Raw genomic sequence first — 21,813 nt, forward strand, 5'->3', positions numbered from 1 at the left:
AATTGGGTGCGCTTACATAATCGGTCATTTGTGGTCCCGGTTTTGCTGGCTTTTAAGTAGGGCTTAGGGCTACGTATCCCAACTCACCTAATACCACTACTCGGACACTAGTTGGCTAACCTTCACAAATGGCCGGCAAGACCAAAGAAATCAGCGAACTGGTGACCCGTGAGTATACCATCCACCTTCGCAAGCGGGTTCACGGTGTTCAGTTCAAGAACCGTGCTCCCAAGGCTGTTAAGGCTGTCCGCGAGTTCGCTCACAAGGAGATGGGCACTTCTGACGTCCGTTTGGATCCTCTTCTCAACAAGGCTCTCTGGGCCCGTGGTATCAAGGGTATTCCTTCCCGCATCCGTGTCCGCATTTCTCACAAGCGTAACTACGAGGAGGGTGCCAAGGAGAAGGTTTTCTCCTATGTCCAGGCTGTTAATGTCGATTCTTTCAAGGGCCTTAACACTACCGTCATTGACGAGTAAATAGGCATAACTTAGGCATAATTAGGTTAAAAAAAAACTGTTTTATTACTTTAGTTAAATTGAAAGGGTATATGCTCATGCCAGGTTGGTAACTCTAGTTATATTGAAAGGGTATGAGCTCGTGCCCGTTTGGTTGAAAAGTCGATTGGTTGAAAAGTCGGCCGAGCACCAACGAATCTTGAACGATGGCGTTCTAAACTACCATAATCTTATATGAACATTTCAGCTGGTTTTTTGTAGAACTCGCCTACGGATGACGCTAACTAAAAAAACGCCGCATGTTGTATTTGGCTAACGGCATTAATGAATTTTTTGGGGTCCAATAATTTAGGCAGACTTGGCCTTGGTAGTGCCGGTGCGGAAGCCGTTCTTGAAGCGACGGTCAACAGTCTTGAGGTACCGCATGCGGCCAGTGCCGGTAGTGCGACGGCGGGAGGCCTTGAGGGCCCAGTTGTAAGACCGAATCTTGGCGGAGGGGTAGCCGCAAGCAGCACAACGCTGCTTCTGGAAGTGCCATGCGTGGTTGTTGCAACGCTTGCAGACAGAGCCGTGGCTCTTGGTGTGGCGCTTGCCCATAGACGGAGTACCTTTACCCATGATTGATGATGTAGGATGTCCCTCGTCAGTTGGAGTGGGTTAGTCTAAGATTGCGTTGGGCGTATGTGACTGCGAATAGCCCTATTAGGTAAGTGAGAGCTTGGTGGGGTCTGGCACATTGGCCAAAAGCAGGTGAAATAAACTTGGAGCGGAGGTCTTATTGTACTGAACTGTATAAGTGGTGTAATTGAGTACGAAAGCAAGTTTAGAGCCAATAATACGGCAGGTAAATGGGTATATGTACGAGGCACATGCTATGCATGTCTCATGCATGACCGCTTGGAGCTGGCCTCAATATATGGAAAGTTTTCAGAAATCACTCGGTTTAGTTTGCTTGATTGATTTTCATTCACAATTGAATTGCTAGCATAGTATAAGTTTCTCGCCTATGGCACTTGACGGGCACCTCTGATTTTGGCTATAGGCTTCACAATTAACTGCCCCAGAACACCACCAAGTCACATCCATAGCTAGCAATGGTACTTAGTTGAGATGGGCACACAACTGAATTGCATGGCGGGAGACGAAAGGTATCGCAGCCATTGTTTTTGTTTTGCTAGATTTCTTTATTCAATGGATTGGCATTTACGGCCCATTGACATGGACAGACCTTCTCAGTCTTGAACTGTCCATTATTTTTGGCTCAGGTCACGAAACTGCCAATAAAACACCTCACACGGCTTGAAATATATTTATTTATCTAAAAGAAAGACTAAACTCACCGAATTCCGCCTTGGTGCCATTTATTCTCCCGTCACAACTTTGTCCAGCCTTCGGTTTGGCCCTAATCCTACGTTGCTTCGTGCCAGGAGTCAAGATTGGCATACCTAGCGGCCCTGAAATCACACGAAACGCCAATATGTTGGTCAACACACCACCAGGACCAATTATCAACTGAGGCACTCTTTGGAGTTATCCACACACCCCCATTTGAACACCATATGCGTGGCCAACGCGACGTGCATGGATCCTCGATCTGGAATGGACGAACACGGAACTGGATAAAGTCCGACCTGGGGTTAGAGACATGGGCATAACTTTATTCCAGCTTCTAGTGCTATCTATTGTGTGCCTTTAAGCTATTAATTACTTGCCCATTACCACCATCGCCTTCCTACAGCCTCTGCAAGACCCTTTCTCCGCGCCCTAAATTCCTCCAGGTCATGCATGTATTATGTAGCCCAAGTAACGACGACCATTTTTAACGCGTCTTCCTTACCTTTCAAACACCACTTGACTTTTCGCAAGAGGAAAATGCAGTGTCCTCCGTCGTCACCTCCGCGCGAAGTGACAGCAGCAGCTGCGGCCGCTGCTGCGGCTAAATTGCTCCCTGGTTTCAGTCCCTCGCCGGACGGCCTTGGAGCTGGCACCCTCGACGCCAAAGGAAAGACGCAGCCGTTCAAGATCTACCACGACCCGGAGGTACCCTCAATGAACGGATTTTATCCCACTCCTTTGCCCACGTCCCAGGCAGATGCCAGTTCACCCACGCGCTCACCGCGTGGGGTCGAAACAGGTCGCGTTGCGCTATCACAGGTCGCGTTCGTTAAGCTTCCGCTCGATGGTACAACTGTTACGGTCGGCCGGTCTTCCAAGTCTAGCAAGATTGCTCTAACTGCCACAAACAAGCTTGTTTCTCGAGTCCACGCAAAAATCCACTACGACCCGGCTCGATTGGTGGTCATTGAGTGCTTGGGGTGGAACGGGCTCACCGTTTACGTCCCGTGTATTATCAAAAACGAGCGGGTTCAGAAGGAATACAAGGTTGTTAAGGATCAAACTATTTATATTGAGCGGGTGGATGGCATTTCGCTTAATATCCATGGCGAGCGTGTAATCATTGAAATTGAGCAGCCTGACCTTATGATGCATTCTAGCGAGGCCACCGAGGATGAGTACCCTGAAATTTCGGGTCTGCCGTCCAGCCCGCTATCCAGGTCTGGCGATGAGCTAGCCATTCGCATTGCACAGGAGCTTGGGGCCGGGGCCCAGCTCGCCGAGCCCATTGCTCTTCACTCAAACACCACAGGACCGCTTCCAGTCACGGTTGTTAAACCTGCCCAGCCAGAAGCTGCTATTGAGGTGCCTGCTGAGCCTACAGTTGTTGCCGAGGTAGTCCCGAAACCCGCAGCCGCTGAAGTTACCAAGGCACTTGAAACAGAGCTTAGCAAGGAGCCCGTGAAACCACTAGCGACCGTGGCAGAAGCAGTAGAAGCAGCAGCTGAGGTGCAGCATACAGAAAAGCCCAAGAAACACAGATACTCTAAGGATTTGCCCGAGGCAAAGAAAGCTAAATCAGCAGTCGACCATGAAGAAGCCAGCAAACTGGCAATTAATCACGTTGCATTCTCCCGACTTGCCAGCACGCCGCTGTCAACGATTGCCCGCTCATCATCCGTTTTGGCCAGTCTACCCAGCCTGGAGCTCGAAGGGTTACTAGCAAATGTACCATACATCGGAGTCATCCAGCGTCCAGGAAAAGACGCACTTGGAAAGCCCCTTGAAAACGAATATTACTACATGCCCGAACATGATGACGATCTCACCCGGCGTCAACTTGTTGCAGAGTCCAAGGGGGCCCGCACGTTGCGGTCCTGTCGCAAAACCCACAAGCAGTACTTTTACAAAAAGCCCCGGATTTGAACCAACTGGCAGCTACACAAACTGTACTATATTATTTCATAATGAGCTAACTGTTTTTTTCTAGCAAACTCGAAAAATAAATCATACGAACTTACCACTTGGAGATCAGGGCGGCGACCTCAGCACGCTGATGGGCATTCAAGTTCGACAAGGTGGTCAAAACGGTAGCGATCTCGGGAGGAGACACACGGTTGATCACGGTGTTGTAGTACATGTAAGAAAAGGTGCCCATAACGAACTGGCAGTCGAAGCGGTCGGTGACGCCGCCGTGGCCCGGGATGGTATCGCCAAAGTCCTTGACTTTGAAAGCACGCTTGAATCCCGAGGCGAAGAAGCCACCGAACGGAGCGATGAGTGAGGCGAAAGTCGCCAGCACAATGGTGTGGATATAGATCGGCGCCATCTCGAACGAAGAGAATCCCATCACGGACTGCAAAAATGCGGGGATGTGCCACTGGGCGGGCAAAAAGACCGCGTTAGGGGTGCAGACGTCAAACTCCTTGTAATTGATACCGACACGTTCCATCGGACAGATAAGGTAGTACGACTGGCTGGCGTGGTGGGTGATAATCAGGGCAAAAGCAACCGTGCAAATCCATGCACCGACAAAGCCCTCGACGGTCTTCTTGGGCGAAATGCGAATCAACGGCGTGCGTCCGATGGTGATGCCGCAGAGATAGGCCGAGATGTCGTTGACAATGACCATTGCACAGGGCACAATCATCCAGAAGATACCGTGGAGCACGCTCTCGAGGACAAACTGACCCTGAAGGACAATGTAGATGATGGCCATGTGAGCGGCGGAAAGCTGTCCAAATTGCTGCCTGTAGTAGCCTTCGCGGAGCGTGGTGACGAAAAACACAAAGCCCGTCATGTACAGAATGTAGGACAGGAACCTGTGGTAGTTTAGCAACGGGGTCAGGACTCCCTCGAGGATGCCAACGTTGCGGAAAAAGTGCACAATGGCCCCGCCGTTGAGGTAGTACATGACGACGACCAAAAAGTACCAGCTGATTGTCCGGCCCCAGGGCACGTTCTCAAAGTATTTAGGGTCCCCAGTGATGTTAATGACTTCGCGGTAGGCGAGGATCTGGATGATCATGCACAGACCAGCAATCCACACATGGCCCGACAAAATGACAAAGCCAAAGACCGCGACGAGTACCACTGTCCAGATTGCTCGAACAACAAACGTCGACCATTTCTTGCTCTTCTCACTGCTTGCTTTGGTCTTCGTGGCCTCCGCCCCTTTGGAAACAGGTTCGCTAGCCATGCTGACAAAAACGTAAGACGAACCTTTGTACGTCAGCGCGCCCTCACAAGGACGATGCTTAGCAAAGACATATGTGATAGAATAACTACGGTTCTATGTTTTTTATTAGACCCTTTTAACGACGGCCGCCGGCAACGGTGAAGTGAACATCAAGAGGAGAAGCAGTCAAAGGCTGGACCTCCCAGAGGTTGGGAGTCAAGAAGGCGTAGGTGTTACCGATGGCAGCAAAAGTGGCCTTGAGGGTGTTCTCGACAGTGCGGGTGGTACCGACAGACGAGGTGTAAGCGTCCTCAACACCGGCGAACTGCAGGAGCTTCTTGACTGCGGGGGAGGCGATGACGCCCTTACCGCGGGGAGCAGGGATCAAACGCACAGTGACGGAACCGCACTTACCGGTGACCTTGGAGGCCAGGGAGTGGGGTTTGCCGATCTTGGAACCCCAGTAGCCACGACGGACGGGGATGACAGAGAGCTTAGCAATAACAATAGCGGCACGGATGGCGGTGGCAACCTCCTTGGAGGTCTTGACGCCGAGACCGACATGGCCGTTACCGTCACCGACGATGACGACGGCACGGAAGCGGGTGCGCTGACCGGCACGGGTCTGCTTCTGGACAGGCTTGATCTTCATGACCTCGTCCTTGAGACCGGGCAAGAAGGTGTCAACAATCTGGAACTCCTTAACGGGCAAAGAGTGAGCGTAGATCTCCTCCATGGACTTGACCTTGCCAGCCTTCACAAGACGGCCGAGCTTGGTAACGGGCTCCCAGCCCTTCTCTTCACGGCGGCGGGGGCCACCGCGACGGCCACGACCGCCAAAACCACGTCCACGCTGATTGTCGCTCATATTTGGTATTGTCTGAAGAGTGTCCTGAGTCGGCCTAATCATGAGTCGTGGGGGTTCGACTAAAGCCCTAAGCCCTAAGCCCTAGCAACCACACCCAAAGCAACGTTCGCTTACCTAAGGGTAGCATCGCGCTGGTTCGGTAGTAAACATAATAAAATACATAGTTTAATTAGTGCGCTGCTTTTTGGTAGCCGGGCCCTCGCTGCCCGTGTCTTTATAGTAGCGACTCAGTTTTTTCGAAATACCCTTCACCTCCTCCTGGCTGGGCAAATTCACAACAAGCTGCTGCCGACAGCCATGTATTAGCGTTAGCAGTCGATCTAGACTAGTGTTCGGGCCGTCCATGCTCTGGGCCATGTATTGCGTAGCAGCCAGCTCATTGACCTCCATCAATGCTGCAAGCGCAATTTGTGTTGGGGTGTACAGAAAACAAACGTCAGACACAAAACTGTCGACAATCAGCGACTTGGCCTTGTCGTGAATACTGCAGAGCTCGGTGCGATCAAACGTGTCCAGCACAGTTTGCATATCCAAGAAGAAGCCATGCAGAGGCCGGAGGCCGTTATGCACAGTAGCAGTGAACTCTAGTGTTTTAAACAGCAGAAACTCGAGGTCCAGGATCTGGCTCGGTTCTGTTTTCGCTAGCGAGTCGCAGAATGTGGTAATGGACATGAACGCATTCTCGGCTTTGGCGGCAAAAAAGACACATGTGGGCAAAATTAGCTTAGGGTGGTACTCCATCACGCTGTATCTCATATAGAATTTGCGGAAAAACGATATAGCCGTCGCCCGAACCTGGGATGGCAGCTTGAACTGCTGGCACACCGACTTGACTTGCTCGGCGGCATAGTACAGGATCAATTGCTGTTCCTCCTGAACCGTCAAAGCAAGCTCGTGGGGTGGCACGTTTCTGTTAGGTTTGGCCAGCAGTTCAGCCAGCTGGTCCTTGGTAAACGACCACTTCTGATACTGACTCGACCGGCGATACAAATCTGCGTCTGTCACCATGACTAAGTCTAAGCGAGCAGACAGACTCCCATTCTCTACGATTTGGATAGCTAGACATAGAACTCTATTTAGCAGCAGCCTAGACGAGCCAACAGACCCGAGTTTCTCACCTGACACCCCGTTCCCATTGGGCTAATTCTCGCAGCATAAAGTTTGAATTCTGCAACTTGCGCATGTTTTTCATGTACGGTTTGGTAAGAAGTGGTAAGCCGGCATTTGAGCCAACACGTCGAAGCCCGAAGCAACACACCAGAAATACGGCCGTTTTACCAGGCTTTCACCCACCCGACTATCCCATGCTCATGATGCAGTGGTAGACCAGCCTATACATACAGAAATCCGGCTGCAGAGGCATCCACGCACCTCAGATCACCACCGCACTCGACCCCTTGCATGGTGGGCAATACGACGTCTGCAGCCATTTTACAAATCATGCGTGGAGTATGCGAGTAGTCAGGACTACAAAAGGCCACTACCTCATTAGGTCTTACATCCATCACAAGAAAGATATTCAACAATGTCCACCCGTCCTCAATGGTATGCCGTCAACAAGCAGTTGGTCAAAAAGGAAGTTCCTATTCCTACTCTTGCAGCCGACGAAGCTCTGATTAAAGTCAAGGCTATTGCTTTCAACCCCACTGATTTCAAGCACGTGGACTTTGAAATCGCCAAGAACAGCGGTGTTGGCTGCGACTTTGCCGGCGATGTGCTCGAGATCGGTTCCGCCGTCACCAATGTCAAGGTTGGCGAATCGGTTGCTACCTTCATCTCTTCTGGCAACGACGCCGAGCCCAGCAAGGGCGCATACTCGACGATCGTCAAAGTCAAGGCTGATTCATTGATTCGGTTCCCTCGTCCATTGAAGGAGAGCAGCGGCAGCAGCTTGCCCTCCGATTTCCCCACCACCTACGAGCAGGCGGCTTCTCTTCCCTGTGCTCTGGTGACGGTTGCTCTTGCCTACGAAGAGTACAATCTGTGGGACATTTCTGCTGCAGGCTCCCACAAGGGCTATGCAGTGATCTACGGTGCTGTTTCATCTCTCGGTTTCCAGGCTGCTCAGATCGCCAAGCATCTTGGATTCACCGTGATTGCCATTGCCTCGAAGAAGCACGCCAAGCTGCTGGAATCCGTCGGAATCACCCATGTCGTTGACTACCACGACAAAGATTTCATCGAGCAGGTCCGCAAGATCGGCGGCGACGAAATCACTTTTGGTTACGATGCCATCTCCTTCGACGAGACGTATGCCAACATTGTGCAGATGGTCTCTACTACCAAGCCTGTCAAGATCAATCTGTCTTTGCCTGGGCTGAAGGAGCCCAAGAAGGGTGCCAATGTCACCGTTGACATCCCTCTTGCCTACCTGATCGAGGACAAGGAGAAGGACTTTGCTGGGTTCGTTCTCAAGGGCAAGCCCAATTATATTACCGACCGCCCCCGCTACATCAACCACCTTAGCCAGCTCATTGCTGACAAGCAATTGAAGAGTTTGCCTGTCAAGGTTGTTGGCCAGGGCATCGATGCCGTCCCGGCCGGAGTCGATGCTATTCGCAAGGGGGTTTCTGGCGAAAAGATTGCCATCCGTCTCTACTAATCATCGCCTACCGTTCCATAACTTCATAGCATAAAAACCATCAACGCAACACGGAGAATAAGGCCACCAAAAAAATGAATTTGCCACTTGACTATTTTGATTATTCTACCGAGGTCGATCCCCCCATTTTGGGTTTCTTTCACTGCACTTTTGCTGCATGATCTTACAAATTATGCATAGGCGTTAGAGCATAAAACGTGGCTGCAGGCTTGCGCTCACCATTAACAATGAGCACACGCACACTATGGTATGCTGTTAACAAAGAGCTGGTAAAGAAGCAAGTTCCTGTGCCGACCCTCGACGCGGGTGAGGTTTTGGTCAAGGTCAAGGCAATTGCCTTCAACCCCACAGACTACAAGCACCTTGATTTTGGCATTGCTCAGAACTCTGGTCTTGGCTGTGATTTCTCTGGTGACATCGCAGAGGTAGGCTCTGGCGTCAGCCTCGTCAAGGTCGGTGATTCTGTGTCGGGCATGATCTCTGGCGGCAACGACGAGCGCCCCGAGAGGGGGTCGTTCACTGACTTTGTCAAGGTCCACGAGACCCAAGTTTTCAAGTTCAACAGCCTCAAGATCGATGGCAGCAAGGAGATTCCCGCTGGTGCTCCCACCACTTACGAGCAAGCTGCTTCTTTGGGCGCCTGTCTCGCAACCACTGCGTTTGCCTATGAGTCCTACAACCGCTGGGATACCAGCAAGAAGAACTCGCAGTCGGGCTACGCATTGATCTACGGTGGTGTGAGCTCTCTTGGCTTTATGGCTGGCCAGGTTGCCAAATATCTTGGTTTCAACGTTATTGCTGTTGCATCCAGCAAACACAAGGACCTTCTCAAGTTGGTTGGCATCACCCATGTCGTAGACTACCATGATGAGGATTGGGTTGAGCAGGCTCGCAAGATTGGTGGTGATGACATTGTGTATGCCTATGACACAATTTCGTTTGCCGACACACTGTCGTTAGTGTGCAAAGCCGTTTCTACCACCAAACCGGTCAAGATTAACGTCTCTCTGCCTGGCACCCCTGAGCCTGAAAACTTGGGCAAGAACATCACCATCGACGCTCCTTTGACATACTTGATGTCTGACCCCTATAAAATTTTCGGTCCCCGACGTATCGAGGGCGAGCCCCACTTTATGAAGGATGCTCCTACCAACATCGCCCACGCCAACAAGCTGCTTGCTGAGGGGGTGATCACCGCACTGCCCGTGACTGTGGTGGGTGAGGGTATCGATGCCATCCCTGCTGGCATCAATGCCATTCGTAAGGGCGTTTCAGGTGAGAAGGTTGTTATCACACTCTAAATCTAACTATATACACTAGCCAGGCTTAAAATATCCCATGCACGAGGTTTCGTCGCTCCGCCTATGACGTAATGGGCGAGGCTGGATAAATAAACAGAGGTGGCCTCAGCCGCTTTGTCCGACTTATGGATTGTATTCTGCGTAGACGCTGTATATAGCAATACCCACACACTGCACCCATATATACGACCTCGGCCGCTGCCCGAGGCACCCGACTCTGTTCAAAAGACGCTTGGTGCGCCATTCCAGCCCTTTTTACATAAGTATCTCAACCTCTAATCATCACACCTCCACGGTTAGTATAGACCCCTCACGCGAGAAATACTATGCCACAGTTCATAGGCGTATACAAGGCGCTCTATGGGTATACATCTGCAGGCCCAGAGGAGCTGACGTTCGCCGAAAATGACATTTTGTACCTTTTGGAGAAAGCTGACGACGGCTGGTGGACGGTCAAGAAACGGATTGCTGGCCAGGCCAACGACGAGCCCACAGGGATTGTTCCTAAAAACTACATTGAATCCGCAACGCCATCGAGCACTGCCAAGGCACTTTATCCATATGAACCTCAAACCGACGAGGAAGTGCCGTTCTCTGCCGGCGACTCGTTCGAGGTGTTCGCTGAGGACGGCGACTGGGTTCTGGTCGGGGTCAACTCGAAGTATGGTTTCGCCCCGGCGAATTATCTAGAGATGGCTTCGGCCCCAAAGACTCCGGCCAAGGATTCTCTGCCCGCTGCGAGTGCGCAGGACGCTCCCGCTGCGGTTCCACGCCCTGCTCCGTCATCCTTTGCGGCTCCCCCCGTGCATCCTCAAGTGTCCGCATATCACGCATCGGGAAGCTCGTCCCGCGTGGACCGCATTGATTCCCGCGGAGACGAAGAAGAGGCGCCTCCGCCCAAGCCTCCTCGGCCGTCGGACGGTGGTGGACGCTCTCGGGCCAACACCAACGACAGTAATCGAGCACGTTCTCTGTCCCCAGCCGACAGACCCTCATTCCGCTCGTGGACAGTGCAAGAGATTGATGGAAAATCAAAGTCGAAAGCCACGTTATCGGTGTCGGAGACGACCATTTTGCTGTCCCCCGACCGGGGCCCCCAGCAGCAGTGGGACGTTCCGAACCTTATGAGCTACTCTTCGGAGAAAAAACATGTATTTTTGGAGTTCCAGAAGCCTCGTGCGTCGCTTGATCTCAAGACTAGCTCGCAAAGCATCAGCGACCAGATTGTTGCTGCGATCGGCCAAGTCGCCGGAGCATCGAGAGCTGCCGGTCTCACTGAAGTTTTGGTGGCTGCCAAATCCGCAGGACAACGTAGTGGAAAAGCCGCTTTGGCATTCAAAGCTGCAAACGGCCGTGAACTCACTGTGCGAGAGGGCGAGACTCTGTTTATCATTAATCAAAAGTCGAAAGAGTGGTGGTTGGTCCGCAATAAGGAGGGCAGAGAGGGCCTTGTTCCCGCATCGTTTGTCGATTTAGACGATGATATCGAGAAAAGAACACTCTTCAACCGGTTTGGTCGGAAAAACAATGCAGGCAAGGAAAGAGAAAAGGAACGCGAGCGTGATAGAGAGCGCTTTTTGGAGCAGAGGGCCCGTGGTCGGGATGATCATGACCGCGAGCGTGACCGCAGCCGTGACGGCGATCGCGATCGCGACAGACGCAAGTCTCGACACTCGAAGCGGCCCAGCTCGAGCGACCGCAAGTTACCCGATTCCCGCAAATTGCGCACTTGGACAGACCGGTCTGCCACTTTCCGTGTAGAAGCTGCTCTTATTGGCGCTTCTGATGGTAAGGTGCATCTTCACAAGTCCAATGGTGTGAAAATTGCTGTTCCTGCATCCAAACTGTCGGTTGGTGATCTTGACTATGTCGAGAGTGTTTTAGGAATCTCTTTGTCTGAGGACAAACCTCTCTCAGAAATCCGTTCCAAGTCTGGCCGACATGATCAGTCTTCGGTTGCTGCTGCGGTTGACGTTATTCCAAGCCCTAAGATTGGATCCGGCAATAACCGGTCTAGTGATCAGGAGAAGACTATTGATTTTTGGTTCCAATTTTTCTTGGATTGTGGCGTTGAACCTAATAATTGCCAGCGCTATGCTACGAACTTTGCCCGAGACAAGATGGACGAGAGCGTGTTACCTGAAATCACGCCCCCAGTTCTTCGGAATCTTGGTCTCAGGGAGGGCGATATTCTCCGGGTGACGAAGAAGATTAGCGAAAAGTATGGATCAGCTAATGAATCTGCTGGTGCCAATACATCTACCGACGACGCGTGGACTCCTCGTCCCGTTGCTCAAGCTGCATCTCCCCCGGCTGCTGCCCCTGCACCACTGGCCGCTCAGTCGACGGCTCCCGTAGCCGCACCTGGTCCGGTTCTTACTCCGCAGGCTACAGCTCCCCAGCCTCTGCAACGCTCAGCCACTGCACCAATCCAGGCAACGCAGACAGGGCCTTTTGCCAAGCCTCTCAACAGCACTCCTACGGGAGCGTTGGCAGATCTTTTGGGAATGACTAGTTTGCAGCCTCAGCAAGCGACCCAAAGTGCTTCTCAGCCTGCACTCCAAGCTCAAAAAACAGCTGAGGACAAACTCGCATCTCAGCAGCGTCAACATCAGCAAATGATCTTGCGCCAGCAAGCCGAGCTGCAACAACAGCAGATTAAACTCCTCAAGGAACAGCAGTCTGTTCTCAAGCAACAACAGGATGAACTTGTCAAAACACAGACAGGCATTGCCCAGGCCATGACGGGCATGCGCACCGGAGGACTTGATCCGTTTGCTACTGGTGTTGCTGGAGGCGCGTTTGGCCAGTTCGGAACTTCAGCAGCCATTCTCGCTGCTCCCCCGCCCCCCCAACCGCGTGGTATTGGATTTCAGACCAGCTTCCCGGCTGCTTTCCCTGCTCAAACCACGGGAGGTCCATTCCAGGCCCAAATTACAGGGGGCCCATTCCAGGCCCAGACTACTGGAGGTCCGTTCCAAATCCCAACAGGCGGCCCGTTCCAGGCTCAGACCACCGGAGGACCATTCCAGGCCCAGACTACTGGAGGACCATTCCAGACTCAGACCACCGGAGGACCATTCCAGGCTCAGATCACTGGGGGACCATTCCAGGCCCAGACCACTGGTGGCCCATTCCCCCAGTCTAATGGTATGCAGGCACCATTCGGAGGACCTGCAACGACTTTTGCAAGCACTGGGCCCCAACCCCAGGGCGGAGGGCCTTTCCAGACCACATTCCAGGCTCAGCCTGTTGCTCAGCAGTTGACGGGCGGCCCGTTCCAGCCCTTGGGGATGAACCGGACTGGTGGACAACCCACACTGGCGCAGCTGCAAATGCAACAAACGGCGTCTCAGCAGCCGATTCACGCACCTGCGGCTGCGCCTGCTACGACGTTTTCCAACGATCCGTTCGCGGCCATCTTAGGAAAGGGTCCGAGCCAGCCCCAACCGTTCTCTGTCGGTCAACCGTTCTCTGCTGGCCAGTTCCAGTCTGCACCAGCGCCTGCACAGCCGTTCCAGTCGCAGCCGACTTTCCAGCCCCAGCAAGCTTTCCAGGCTCCGCAAGCTTTCCAGTCCCAGCCAGCTTTCCAGTCCCAGCCAGCTTTCCAGTCCCAGCCAGCTTTCCAGTCCCAGCCAGCTTTCCAGTCCCAGCCAGCTTTCCAGGCTCAGCAAGCTTTCCAGCCACCAGCACCGCAGTCGTTCCAGCAGCCGCCGCAACCCAACCAAGCGGCGTTTCAACCGACGTCACAGTTTGGCCAGGCGTTGCAACAGCAGCGGACGGGCGGTGAGCTGCAAAGCCAACCGACAGGATTCGGATTCGGCAACCAGCGAACAGGTAATCTTGCAGCCGCCACGGCAAACAATCCGTTTGGATTCTAGCGAGAAAAAGAAAACAATAACATATCAACAGGCCTTACTATATAATACATTAAATGATGGTATAACCGCCGTCAATGAGCATGTCGGTGCCCGTGCAAAACGAGGAAGCGTCGGAGGCGAGGTAAATGCAGGCGGCAGTAAGCTCGTCGACGTCACCAAGCCGGCCCATGGGGGTGCGCTCCTTCCACTCGTTGAAGAGGCCCTTGTAAGCGCGGTTCAGGGCGGTATCCATATAGCCGGGCGAGATTGAGTTACAGCGGATTTTGTGGACGGCCCACTCGGCGGCGAGGGACTTCATAAGGTGACGGACGCCGGCCTTGGAAGCGTTGTAGGCGCTTTGCGGCTGGGGCCAGTTGACGATGTGACCGGACATGGACGCAATGAATACAATGGAGCCACCGGTTCCCTGAGAAATCATGTGACGGGAAGCGGCCTGGGTGACGATGAAAGAACCATTGAGGTTGATGTCGATGACGCGGCGGAATTTCTCCAGCGGGTACTCCTCTGCGTGGACGAGATCGGCAACGCCGGCAGAGTTGACAACGATGTCAATGTGGCCGAAGTCGGCGGCGATTTGGTTCATGATCTCATTAACGGAGACTTCATCACGAACATCGGTTTTGTAGAACTGCGACTTGACCTTGTAGGTCTCGTGGAGGCGCTTGGCCGCGTCGAGCCCCAGCTCCGTGGAGACGTCGAGGATGATGATCGCCTCAAGACCGACGGAGCACAGGCCCTCGGCCATAGAGTAGCCAAGACCACGGGCGCCGCCAGTGACAACGCCGACTTTGCCGTCCAAACGGAACAGACTCATGAAGTTTTTGGGCTGGGTCGAAGGCTCCGCCTGGGAGGCAGCCGCGTCGGCTAGGTCCTGTGCGGTGGGTGCGGGAGGCACCACGGCGCGCTTAGCAGTGTTATCAGTCATGTTTGCGGGGGTTTCTCTGGTGTTTTAAGCTCCGGTCCAGGCCTGTGAATGAAGGGGTGTGGGAGCAACCTGTGATGCCTCTACTTCCTATTTAAATAACTTCCCACTTGGTGTTTTTTTATCGGGGCTAGGGTGTATTACTAGCCAACCGGCGCACCTCCAACGGAAATAGATGCATGGAAAACTACCGATCTTTTCTCTTTTCGCGTGTGATCTGGGAATTTTTTCTTGTTTATGGATCCTATATCTGTGTTAATACTCGATTAGCCCGGAGCCGTTAGCCCGGTGCGTCGGCGTGTTCCCGAGCGGTTGTTTCCCCGTGCTCTCGCTGGCTGCATTTGGTTGAGCAAGTTGGGTTGCCCGCGACCACGGCAGCCAACTGGGGCAGGCGGAAGTCCGGGATCAGCGGTACGGGGACCCGCCTCGACCAAATGCTTTCTAGCCATTGCCCGTCTCCATCGCTCCAGACTCACCTCGCTTGGACCGCCTGGCTGCTGCAAACCTGGAAAGAAAACGGTGCTGCAAGCATAATTACATCATAATTGCTTTACTGCTGCGTGGGTCAGAACCCTAAAAGAGGTTCAAAGGGCAGGAAAAAAGGCGCAGGGTTACTGATTATGTCGAGATAAGACTATTTCAATAAGTTTCTACATAGTTGGCAGGGAAAATGCCCTGTTTGCCGCCCAATTCTCCAGTCCACCAGTCGTCTGTTGAGTCTGATTTTTCCACAATGTGGATAATGTCTCCCTTTTGGAAAGACAGGTCGCCGGTCTGTTCGCCGCGGAAAGTGTAGAGGGCCCGGGCCCGGATTCCTCCTTTGCTTGACCCGGAGGCAGAGCGGCTTTGGCTAGGGGAGTCCAGACGAGAGTCGCGGGTGTCTCGAGGCCCGCTTCGGTCACGGTCGCGGTCGTGGCTGCTGCCGTAACGGTCACGGTCGCCACGGTCACTGCGGTCGCCGTATCGATCCCGGCTGCTGCTGCCATAACGATCACGGTCGCCACGGTCGCCACGGTCACTGCGGTCGTGGTCGCGGTCCCGGTCATCATAGCGATCACGGTTACCATAGGAGTGATCCGCGTAGCGGTCTCTGTCGTCATAGCGGTCTCCGTAGTCTCTTCTTCGCGGAGCACTGCGTTCTCGGCGATCTGTGTAATAATCATCATCATCATCGCTCAGGTCGTCATCTTTGTAGCGGCCAGATGGACGGCCCGCTCCACTCGCTCTCATGCTAGAGCGCTGCTCATAGTCATTGGTGTACCGCCTGCCATCGCGTTGGCGGGGCGCTGAATATACGTCATCGAAATCATCGTCCCGAGAGTACCTCGAGCGGCTGTCGTAGTCGGTATCAAAATCTGGAATATCGTCGTAAAGACTGTCGCCATAGTCGTCCTCGTCCCAATCGGCTCGGAATGCCTTTGAATCAAGCACCTGGAAAAGCGGTGCCACTGAGCGAGGGGGCCTGACTCTTCCGCTAAGAATACTTCGCGAAGTACAGCTGCTGCTTCCGTAGAACTTGCGGTTGGCTTCCCGACGCTCGACAATTACGGAGCCCTCAAGAGAGACACCAGCAAACAGACCCTTAGTTTTTGCGTAAGAGAACACGGCCGTGGCATTGGACGCAGAAACACCGCCAGCCGCTTCTGCGTTTCGACCCAACGGCCCAGCGGCCAGAGACATATTTCCACCGAGGGTAAGAGAGCCGCCACGGGCGAATGTCTCGACTGCTTCACGGGTGTTCAGAATAAAAATAAAGTCAGTGAGCTCCGCACCAATCTGGCCGCCGACGCCAGCGCCGCCCGTCATGATCGCACTAGGCGGGGACCACGAGCCATCAGGAAGGCGAGCAACAAGGACACCCGAACCGGCACGGCCGGAGAACAGAAAGCCAGCCTTGAGCACGGTAATGATCATTAGGCCCTTGGCGTTGCGCAGAACATGCGGCGGAATCACAGAGTCGTAGTTGATTAACTGGTTGGGCTTCACAAACGAAGCGAGAATCTTGGCCGCCTTCTGGCTCTCCTTGCCTAGATCCCTCGGTACTGGATTGTTAATTCCCATGATTATTTCCTCGTAGCCTCGATCTCAGATTCCCAAAAATAAAACCGTCCAAGTGATTTCCAGTTGATGGTATGTGGCTGGGGGTGGGAGCCTGCCGGTTTGCCGCTTACGTGACCAATGCCGACGGTTGCTGCAGGCAGGCTAATCGACCCTCTTGGCGCTGAGCGGGTGCAAATATACTGGAATTGGCCATGTGCAGACACCCTATCACCAAGAACATCGCCGCACCCTGCCGGCCGACTCGCCCCATATATGCCTCCCCCAGCTTGATGCATCTCATATTACGCCGCCTGCATGCAACCTATCATCCCAAGTCATCATGATTCGGCGGTTCACAGTTTCTCGGGCCAATGGATTAGCTCTGTTTAAGCGTGCCCCTAAACGATTTGTAGCTCCGAATTATGCACCTCGATTTTACTCGGAGGCCCGGCCTCCCAAAAAGACCCGGAAATTCGCTATGGCTCTGTTGAGGCTAGGCGCAGTAGCCGTTGCTATACCTGTCGGCTATCTCGCGTTCTTCTTTTTGTACGATGCCACTACTTACAAGGATGGGCCTCTGGAGGTCGAATGCGATATCCCCCTCAGTGCCCTGCATCTGCGTCGCGGCGGGCCCAAGAACCTGCCCATTGCAGAATCTTGGATTGACGACCGAGAGCTCGGCAATGACAGCGATCGACCGAACCTGGTCATTGTCGGCAGCGGATGGGGTGCAATTAGCTGTATGCGTAGCATCGATACCACAAAGTACAATGTCACAATGGTTTCGCCCACTAATCACTTCCTGTTCACGCCGCTGCTTCCGTCGGCTGCCGTGGGCACCCTATCTTTGGACTCCTTAATGGAACCGGTGCGCGATATGTGCCGGAAACGTGGTGTCCGGTTTGTTTCTGCTGCCGCAGATGACATTGACTTTGAGGATCGCCTGCTGGAAGTTCGCTCCGACAGCCCCAATGGCGATTCCGTCCACTTCTACATCCCGTACGATGAGATTGTTTTTGCGACCGGGGCCAAATCAAACACCCATGGTGTTCCCGGATTGCAGTATACTTATGCTTTCAAGACCGCGCTTGATGCGCAGGAGGTCAAGGAGGCTATTTGCCGAAACCTGGAGATGGCCGCTTTGCCCTCGACTTCTGAGGAAGAGCGTAAACGATTACTCTCTTTTGTGATCTGCGGAGGCGGTCCAACTGGTGTCGAGGTGGCAGCCGAGGTCTACGATCTGCTGCGAGAGGACGTTATCAGAAAGTACCCCAGCCTGCTTTTGAATAATTCTAGCGTGCATATCATCCAGAGCCGGTCGGCTATTTTGAATACCTATGACGAGAAAATTTCCGAGTTCGCCATGCAACGGTTTGCTCGCGATGGAATCGACCTGCAGCTCAATTCTCGCGTCGAGGAGGTACGTCCGGGATCTGTCTTGTACTCCCAGCGGCTGTCGGACGGTACCAAGCAGATCTATGAGTTGCCCAGCGGGCTGACCCTGTGGACCACAGGCATCACCACTACCCGATTTACCCAAAAGCTCTGCGAAAAACTGCCCGAGTTCCAGCATAATAAGCGGGCTCTTGAGACTGATTCGTACTGCCATGTAATTGGCGCCCCCGCCGGTGTGTATGCCATCGGTGACTGTGCCACGATCCGCACAGATCTTGCTGCGGATCTCAAAAAGATCATGGTGAAACACGCCAAGAAGCGCCATGGAACCAGCAGTGGCTATATTGACCGGCTCACCGTCAAACAGGCTATTTCCATTATCGATCGGATGATTGCTGAAGAGCCGCAAGCGGGCTACATCTTGAAGACTATGCGCGAGCGTCTGTTGCATGAGCGTCCCCAGGACGAGGAGCTTAGCTACGACCAGACTGTGGCCGCCCTTCAGGATGCAAACGCCAAAGTGGTCTCTCTTCCGGCTACGGCTCAGAGAGCGCATCAGCAGGGTGAATACATTGCGCAAAAGCTCAATGCGCTGACTGACAATCAAGATGAGCGCATGTACAGACCGTTTGCCTTCAAAAACCTGGGGTCAATGGCTTATGTTTCGAACGGTGCCATCATTGACACCGGCAGATTCCAGTTCCTTGGCGGTGTTCTAGCTATGTACGCCTGGCGTAGTGCCTACATGACAATGACGGTCACACCTCGTGCTCGTTTACATATGGCGTTTGATTGGATGTACCGTGGTCTTTTTGGTCGCCAAATCTATCTCCACGACCGGCAAAAGTAGAAATCTAATAACTACAGTCACGTGACATATACACTCCTGCTGACCTGCGTGCTTTAAAATGCTGCGGGTTGCATAGGAATCCCACCTTGATGACATCGTTTTTCAATGGGGTGTTAGCTGTTGGTGCGGTGGCAGCCTGGCTTGTGATGTGGTTCAAAGGCCTTCCCGGCAAAGACAAGCCTTTGAGCAGGTCACTTCTTATTTTTGCGGCGGCTATTGCTGTTCAATTGCTTATCGAGAAGAGTGTGGCATTTGAGGACATCTATGCTATCTCGAAAACGCCGGCAGCCATGGAGCCCAAGAGTCTGGCGGTGAGGCTTAGTACTGTGCGCGAGCTCACTCAAGAAGACCTAGATGTGCTGGGCTGGTTGGAGTCGCTAGGCCCTGACGGTGGACGCATTTACAGACTAACTGGTCCTCAAGGCATGAAATGTAGTTGGTGCGTCTGGCCACTCGCCGCTGGAGAATCTTATAGCTCCTTGTCTGTGAACTTTATGGTTTATACGGGGATGTTTAATTTGTTCAGGACAGCGCTTGATTTTTTTACACTGGCGTTTGCAGCTGCGCACTCGATCCACAGCTCGAGGTGGTTCAAAGTGCAATGCTTGATTCTGATTCCACCGCTTATTGAGTTTGTTGTTAAAGCAAACTTTATCGAAGCTGTTAAATTCAATTTGATCTCGGTGTTTCGCGCTACGACCCACTCCAACCTTTTGATGGGTGCTGCACTGCTGGTGTATCTTGAAGAGCGCATGTGGGCATCTGCGCGATCTTATGCCCCCGAAAACATTCTCGCCAAGGCAAATTCGAGTTTGGCATACAATATGAGGAACTTGGGCGCGCTTTATTTCATGGGTACTCTCAAGGGACGCGACGGTGACCTAGGCACACTGGAGCAAAAATACTGGGAAGAGCAAGAAGGTTTTGTACAGAAAGTATGGAAGTCTGTGGACAAGAAATCACCACCAAGTAGCGAGGATACCGCGTTTGCGGATAACGCTTTAGCAACTTTGACGTCACGAGATGGATCGCAAGTTGGATACACGTTGGGCGGAACCGATCCCAGGACACTGCGACGAATTCTTGGGTTACCTCAGTAATTTGTTGATTTGACTCCAAAAAACAACTTATTTATTTTCCGGCTAGCACGTCCGGCTAGCTCGGCCTGGCTACGTCGTTGCATAAGCATACGGTAGTGCGTCTGCAGCATTAGAATTTTTTGGGCTGCCTTGCAGTACGCTCAACACCAAACCTCGCTTGCGAAACAGTGGGGCCGTGGCTTGGCTACGATTTAAACGCCAAATTGGGCAATGGTTTGCGTCAGATTTCCGTTTACAAAAGATATGTTTTGAAAGCGGCGGCTACAAAGAACCACTTTAGAGATTGATGGACGCATCGGCTAGTGGCAACGTGTCCTAAGCATATTTGGTGATTGATTTGGTGTGCTCTGTACGCGCATGAGCCGGAACAGCAGGTGGATTGCCTTGTTGTTGACCTTCCGAGGGTGGAAAACTCCGTTTCTGAGGAAAGCCATTCGCGTATAAGGTCACATGGCTGTGTACTAGTTGGTTTGTGCAAACCTGCATAGAACCTGCATAAGGATGCAGGAAAGGGCTGCACATGAAAGGGCCTGACCAATCATTCATCGAGTTTGCCACCCGTACCCAACCAGACCCTAACCCATTATTCAATCTATATAAACAACGCGTCTCCCACTTTTGGGTCTGTCCGGCACAGAGGTTAGGAAATATACCTAACCACTATAATTTTTTTTTCCTGCTCTGGTTTCTTTGTCAGCACTTGGCCCTGCTAATCAATTGAAACGCACTGCTTTTTCAATTTATTATTATTTATTCCCAAGGAGACATTAATTTGTTAATCCTTTGTTCCGAAAGTTGCATAACTTAAGTACCACGATGGATGCTCTAGCTGTTCCCACTACTCCTGCCCAAGCCAGATCGCTTGCTTCGTCGCTGTCGTTTCCTGGTGACCCCAATGATCTGTCGAATGGCAACATTGCAAATGAAAGTTCTAACACAGAATCTCTAAAAGGTGAGCCTGACGAGCAGGGATCTTCAGGCCTCGTGCCTACTCTGCAGAACATTGTCGCAACCGTAAACTTGGCTTGCAGGCTGGACCTCAAGACCATTGCGTTGCATGCGCGTAATGCAGAGTACAATCCCAAGCGTTTCGCTGCCGTAATTATGCGTATTCGTGAGCCCAAGACAACAGCGCTTATTTTTGCCTCGGGCAAGATGGTTGTTACTGGTGCCAAGAGTGAAGACGACTCTCGTCTTGCTTCTCGCAAATACGCCCGTATTATTCAGAAGCTTGGCTTCAATGCCAAGTTCACCGATTTCAAAATTCAAAATATCGTTGGTTCTTGCGACGTCAAGTTCCCGATTCGTCTTGAAGGCCTGGCTTTCAACCACGGAACTTTCTCCAGTTACGAGCCCGAGCTGTTCCCTGGCCTCATTTACCGTATGGTCAAACCCAAGATCGTGTTGTTGATCTTTGTCTCTGGAAAGATTGTTTTGACTGGTGCAAAACAACGCCAAGAGATTTACGACGCCTTTGAGAATATTTACCCCGTATTGTCCGAGTTCCGAAAGAGCTGATGACGTACGCCATTTGAACAAAAAATTTCCACCGCGATTAGTTAACTAGCTTCAAGAAGCCAAAGATGCTTTTCCTCTGCGATCAGGTTTTACAGATCCCCGCGGATCCCAAAATTATATTATTACCATAAAACCTTACAAAAAAACTGAAAACCCATGAAAATCGACAAAAAAAAAAGTAGCCCGTAAGTCAAACCTCCAAAAACCTAAAGTCCAACTACACCAATTAGTAAAGAATAGGAATCTACAAAGAATCTAAGGGTCCAAGGATCCAGGAATCCAAGAACCTAAAAAGAATCCAACGCATAAACAGTAACCCTTAGAATGAAGCATTCTGTTTCATCTTGGGTTAGCCTCATAAGATAGAG

The 21,813-nt window shown here is 52.4% G+C and overlaps 14 protein-coding genes across 14 annotated transcripts; 8 read left to right on the plus strand and 6 right to left on the minus strand.

The window, feature by feature from the left end:
- Positions 1–128: 128 nt before the first annotated feature.
- On the plus strand, positions 129–476 carry B9G98_03015 (60S ribosomal protein L31; the record flags this gene model as incomplete). The annotated part of the gene is made up of 1 exon (XM_024809572.1): positions 129–476. One exon carries the CDS (start codon positions 129–131, stop codon positions 474–476), a length of 348 nt encoding a protein of 115 aa, XP_024665340.1.
- A 327-nt stretch (positions 477–803) lies between these two features.
- On the minus strand, positions 804–1,073 carry B9G98_03016 (60S ribosomal protein L37-B; the record flags this gene model as incomplete). Its single annotated transcript, XM_024809573.1, has 1 exon — positions 804–1,073. The coding sequence occupies one exon, from the start codon at positions 1,071–1,073 to the stop codon at positions 804–806; it is 270 nt and encodes an 89-aa protein (XP_024665341.1).
- A 1,254-nt stretch (positions 1,074–2,327) lies between these two features.
- B9G98_03017 (Protein TOS4) lies at positions 2,328–3,716 on the plus strand (the record flags this gene model as incomplete). The annotated part of the gene is made up of 1 exon (XM_024809574.1): positions 2,328–3,716. The coding sequence occupies one exon, from the start codon at positions 2,328–2,330 to the stop codon at positions 3,714–3,716; it is 1,389 nt and encodes a 462-aa protein (XP_024665342.1).
- A 91-nt stretch (positions 3,717–3,807) lies between these two features.
- B9G98_03018 (Phosphatidate cytidylyltransferase) lies at positions 3,808–4,989 on the minus strand (the record flags this gene model as incomplete). The annotated part of the gene is made up of 1 exon (XM_024809575.1): positions 3,808–4,989. The coding sequence occupies one exon, from the start codon at positions 4,987–4,989 to the stop codon at positions 3,808–3,810; it is 1,182 nt and encodes a 393-aa protein (XP_024665343.1).
- A 115-nt stretch (positions 4,990–5,104) lies between these two features.
- B9G98_03019 (40S ribosomal protein S2) lies at positions 5,105–5,878 on the minus strand (the record flags this gene model as incomplete). Its single annotated transcript, XM_024809576.1, has 1 exon — positions 5,105–5,878. One exon carries the CDS (start codon positions 5,876–5,878, stop codon positions 5,105–5,107), a length of 774 nt encoding a protein of 257 aa, XP_024665344.1.
- A 123-nt stretch (positions 5,879–6,001) lies between these two features.
- On the minus strand, positions 6,002–6,844 carry B9G98_03020 (Cyclin CCL1; the record flags this gene model as incomplete). The annotated part of the gene is made up of 1 exon (XM_024809577.1): positions 6,002–6,844. The coding sequence occupies one exon, from the start codon at positions 6,842–6,844 to the stop codon at positions 6,002–6,004; it is 843 nt and encodes a 280-aa protein (XP_024665345.1).
- A 517-nt stretch (positions 6,845–7,361) lies between these two features.
- Positions 7,362–8,438, plus strand: B9G98_03021 (hypothetical protein; the record flags this gene model as incomplete). The annotated part of the gene is made up of 1 exon (XM_024809578.1): positions 7,362–8,438. The coding sequence occupies one exon, from the start codon at positions 7,362–7,364 to the stop codon at positions 8,436–8,438; it is 1,077 nt and encodes a 358-aa protein (XP_024665346.1).
- A 227-nt stretch (positions 8,439–8,665) lies between these two features.
- Positions 8,666–9,739, plus strand: B9G98_03022 (hypothetical protein; the record flags this gene model as incomplete). The annotated part of the gene is made up of 1 exon (XM_024809579.1): positions 8,666–9,739. One exon carries the CDS (start codon positions 8,666–8,668, stop codon positions 9,737–9,739), a length of 1,074 nt encoding a protein of 357 aa, XP_024665347.1.
- A 326-nt stretch (positions 9,740–10,065) lies between these two features.
- B9G98_03023 (Actin cytoskeleton-regulatory complex protein SLA1) lies at positions 10,066–13,620 on the plus strand (the record flags this gene model as incomplete). The annotated part of the gene is made up of 1 exon (XM_024809580.1): positions 10,066–13,620. One exon carries the CDS (start codon positions 10,066–10,068, stop codon positions 13,618–13,620), a length of 3,555 nt encoding a protein of 1,184 aa, XP_024665348.1.
- A 49-nt stretch (positions 13,621–13,669) lies between these two features.
- B9G98_03024 (Sorbose reductase SOU2) lies at positions 13,670–14,545 on the minus strand (the record flags this gene model as incomplete). Its single annotated transcript, XM_024809581.1, has 1 exon — positions 13,670–14,545. One exon carries the CDS (start codon positions 14,543–14,545, stop codon positions 13,670–13,672), a length of 876 nt encoding a protein of 291 aa, XP_024665349.1.
- Positions 14,546–15,181: 636 nt separating this feature from the next.
- On the minus strand, positions 15,182–16,603 carry B9G98_03025 (hypothetical protein; the record flags this gene model as incomplete). The annotated part of the gene is made up of 1 exon (XM_024809582.1): positions 15,182–16,603. The coding sequence occupies one exon, from the start codon at positions 16,601–16,603 to the stop codon at positions 15,182–15,184; it is 1,422 nt and encodes a 473-aa protein (XP_024665350.1).
- A 319-nt stretch (positions 16,604–16,922) lies between these two features.
- On the plus strand, positions 16,923–18,827 carry B9G98_03026 (External alternative NAD(P)H-ubiquinone oxidoreductase B1, mitochondrial; the record flags this gene model as incomplete). Its single annotated transcript, XM_024809583.1, has 1 exon — positions 16,923–18,827. The coding sequence occupies one exon, from the start codon at positions 16,923–16,925 to the stop codon at positions 18,825–18,827; it is 1,905 nt and encodes a 634-aa protein (XP_024665351.1).
- Positions 18,828–18,916: 89 nt separating this feature from the next.
- On the plus strand, positions 18,917–19,927 carry B9G98_03027 (hypothetical protein; the record flags this gene model as incomplete). Its single annotated transcript, XM_024809584.1, has 1 exon — positions 18,917–19,927. The coding sequence occupies one exon, from the start codon at positions 18,917–18,919 to the stop codon at positions 19,925–19,927; it is 1,011 nt and encodes a 336-aa protein (XP_024665352.1).
- An 816-nt stretch (positions 19,928–20,743) lies between these two features.
- Positions 20,744–21,445, plus strand: B9G98_03028 (TATA-box-binding protein; the record flags this gene model as incomplete). Its single annotated transcript, XM_024809585.1, has 1 exon — positions 20,744–21,445. One exon carries the CDS (start codon positions 20,744–20,746, stop codon positions 21,443–21,445), a length of 702 nt encoding a protein of 233 aa, XP_024665353.1.
- Positions 21,446–21,813: the final 368 nt, after the last annotated feature.

The sequence above is a fragment of the Wickerhamiella sorbophila genome (genome assembly GCF_002251995.1).
Source record: "Wickerhamiella sorbophila strain DS02 chromosome Unknown contig3, whole genome shotgun sequence".
Lineage (NCBI taxonomy): Eukaryota > Fungi > Ascomycota > Dipodascomycetes > Dipodascales > Trichomonascaceae > Wickerhamiella > Wickerhamiella sorbophila.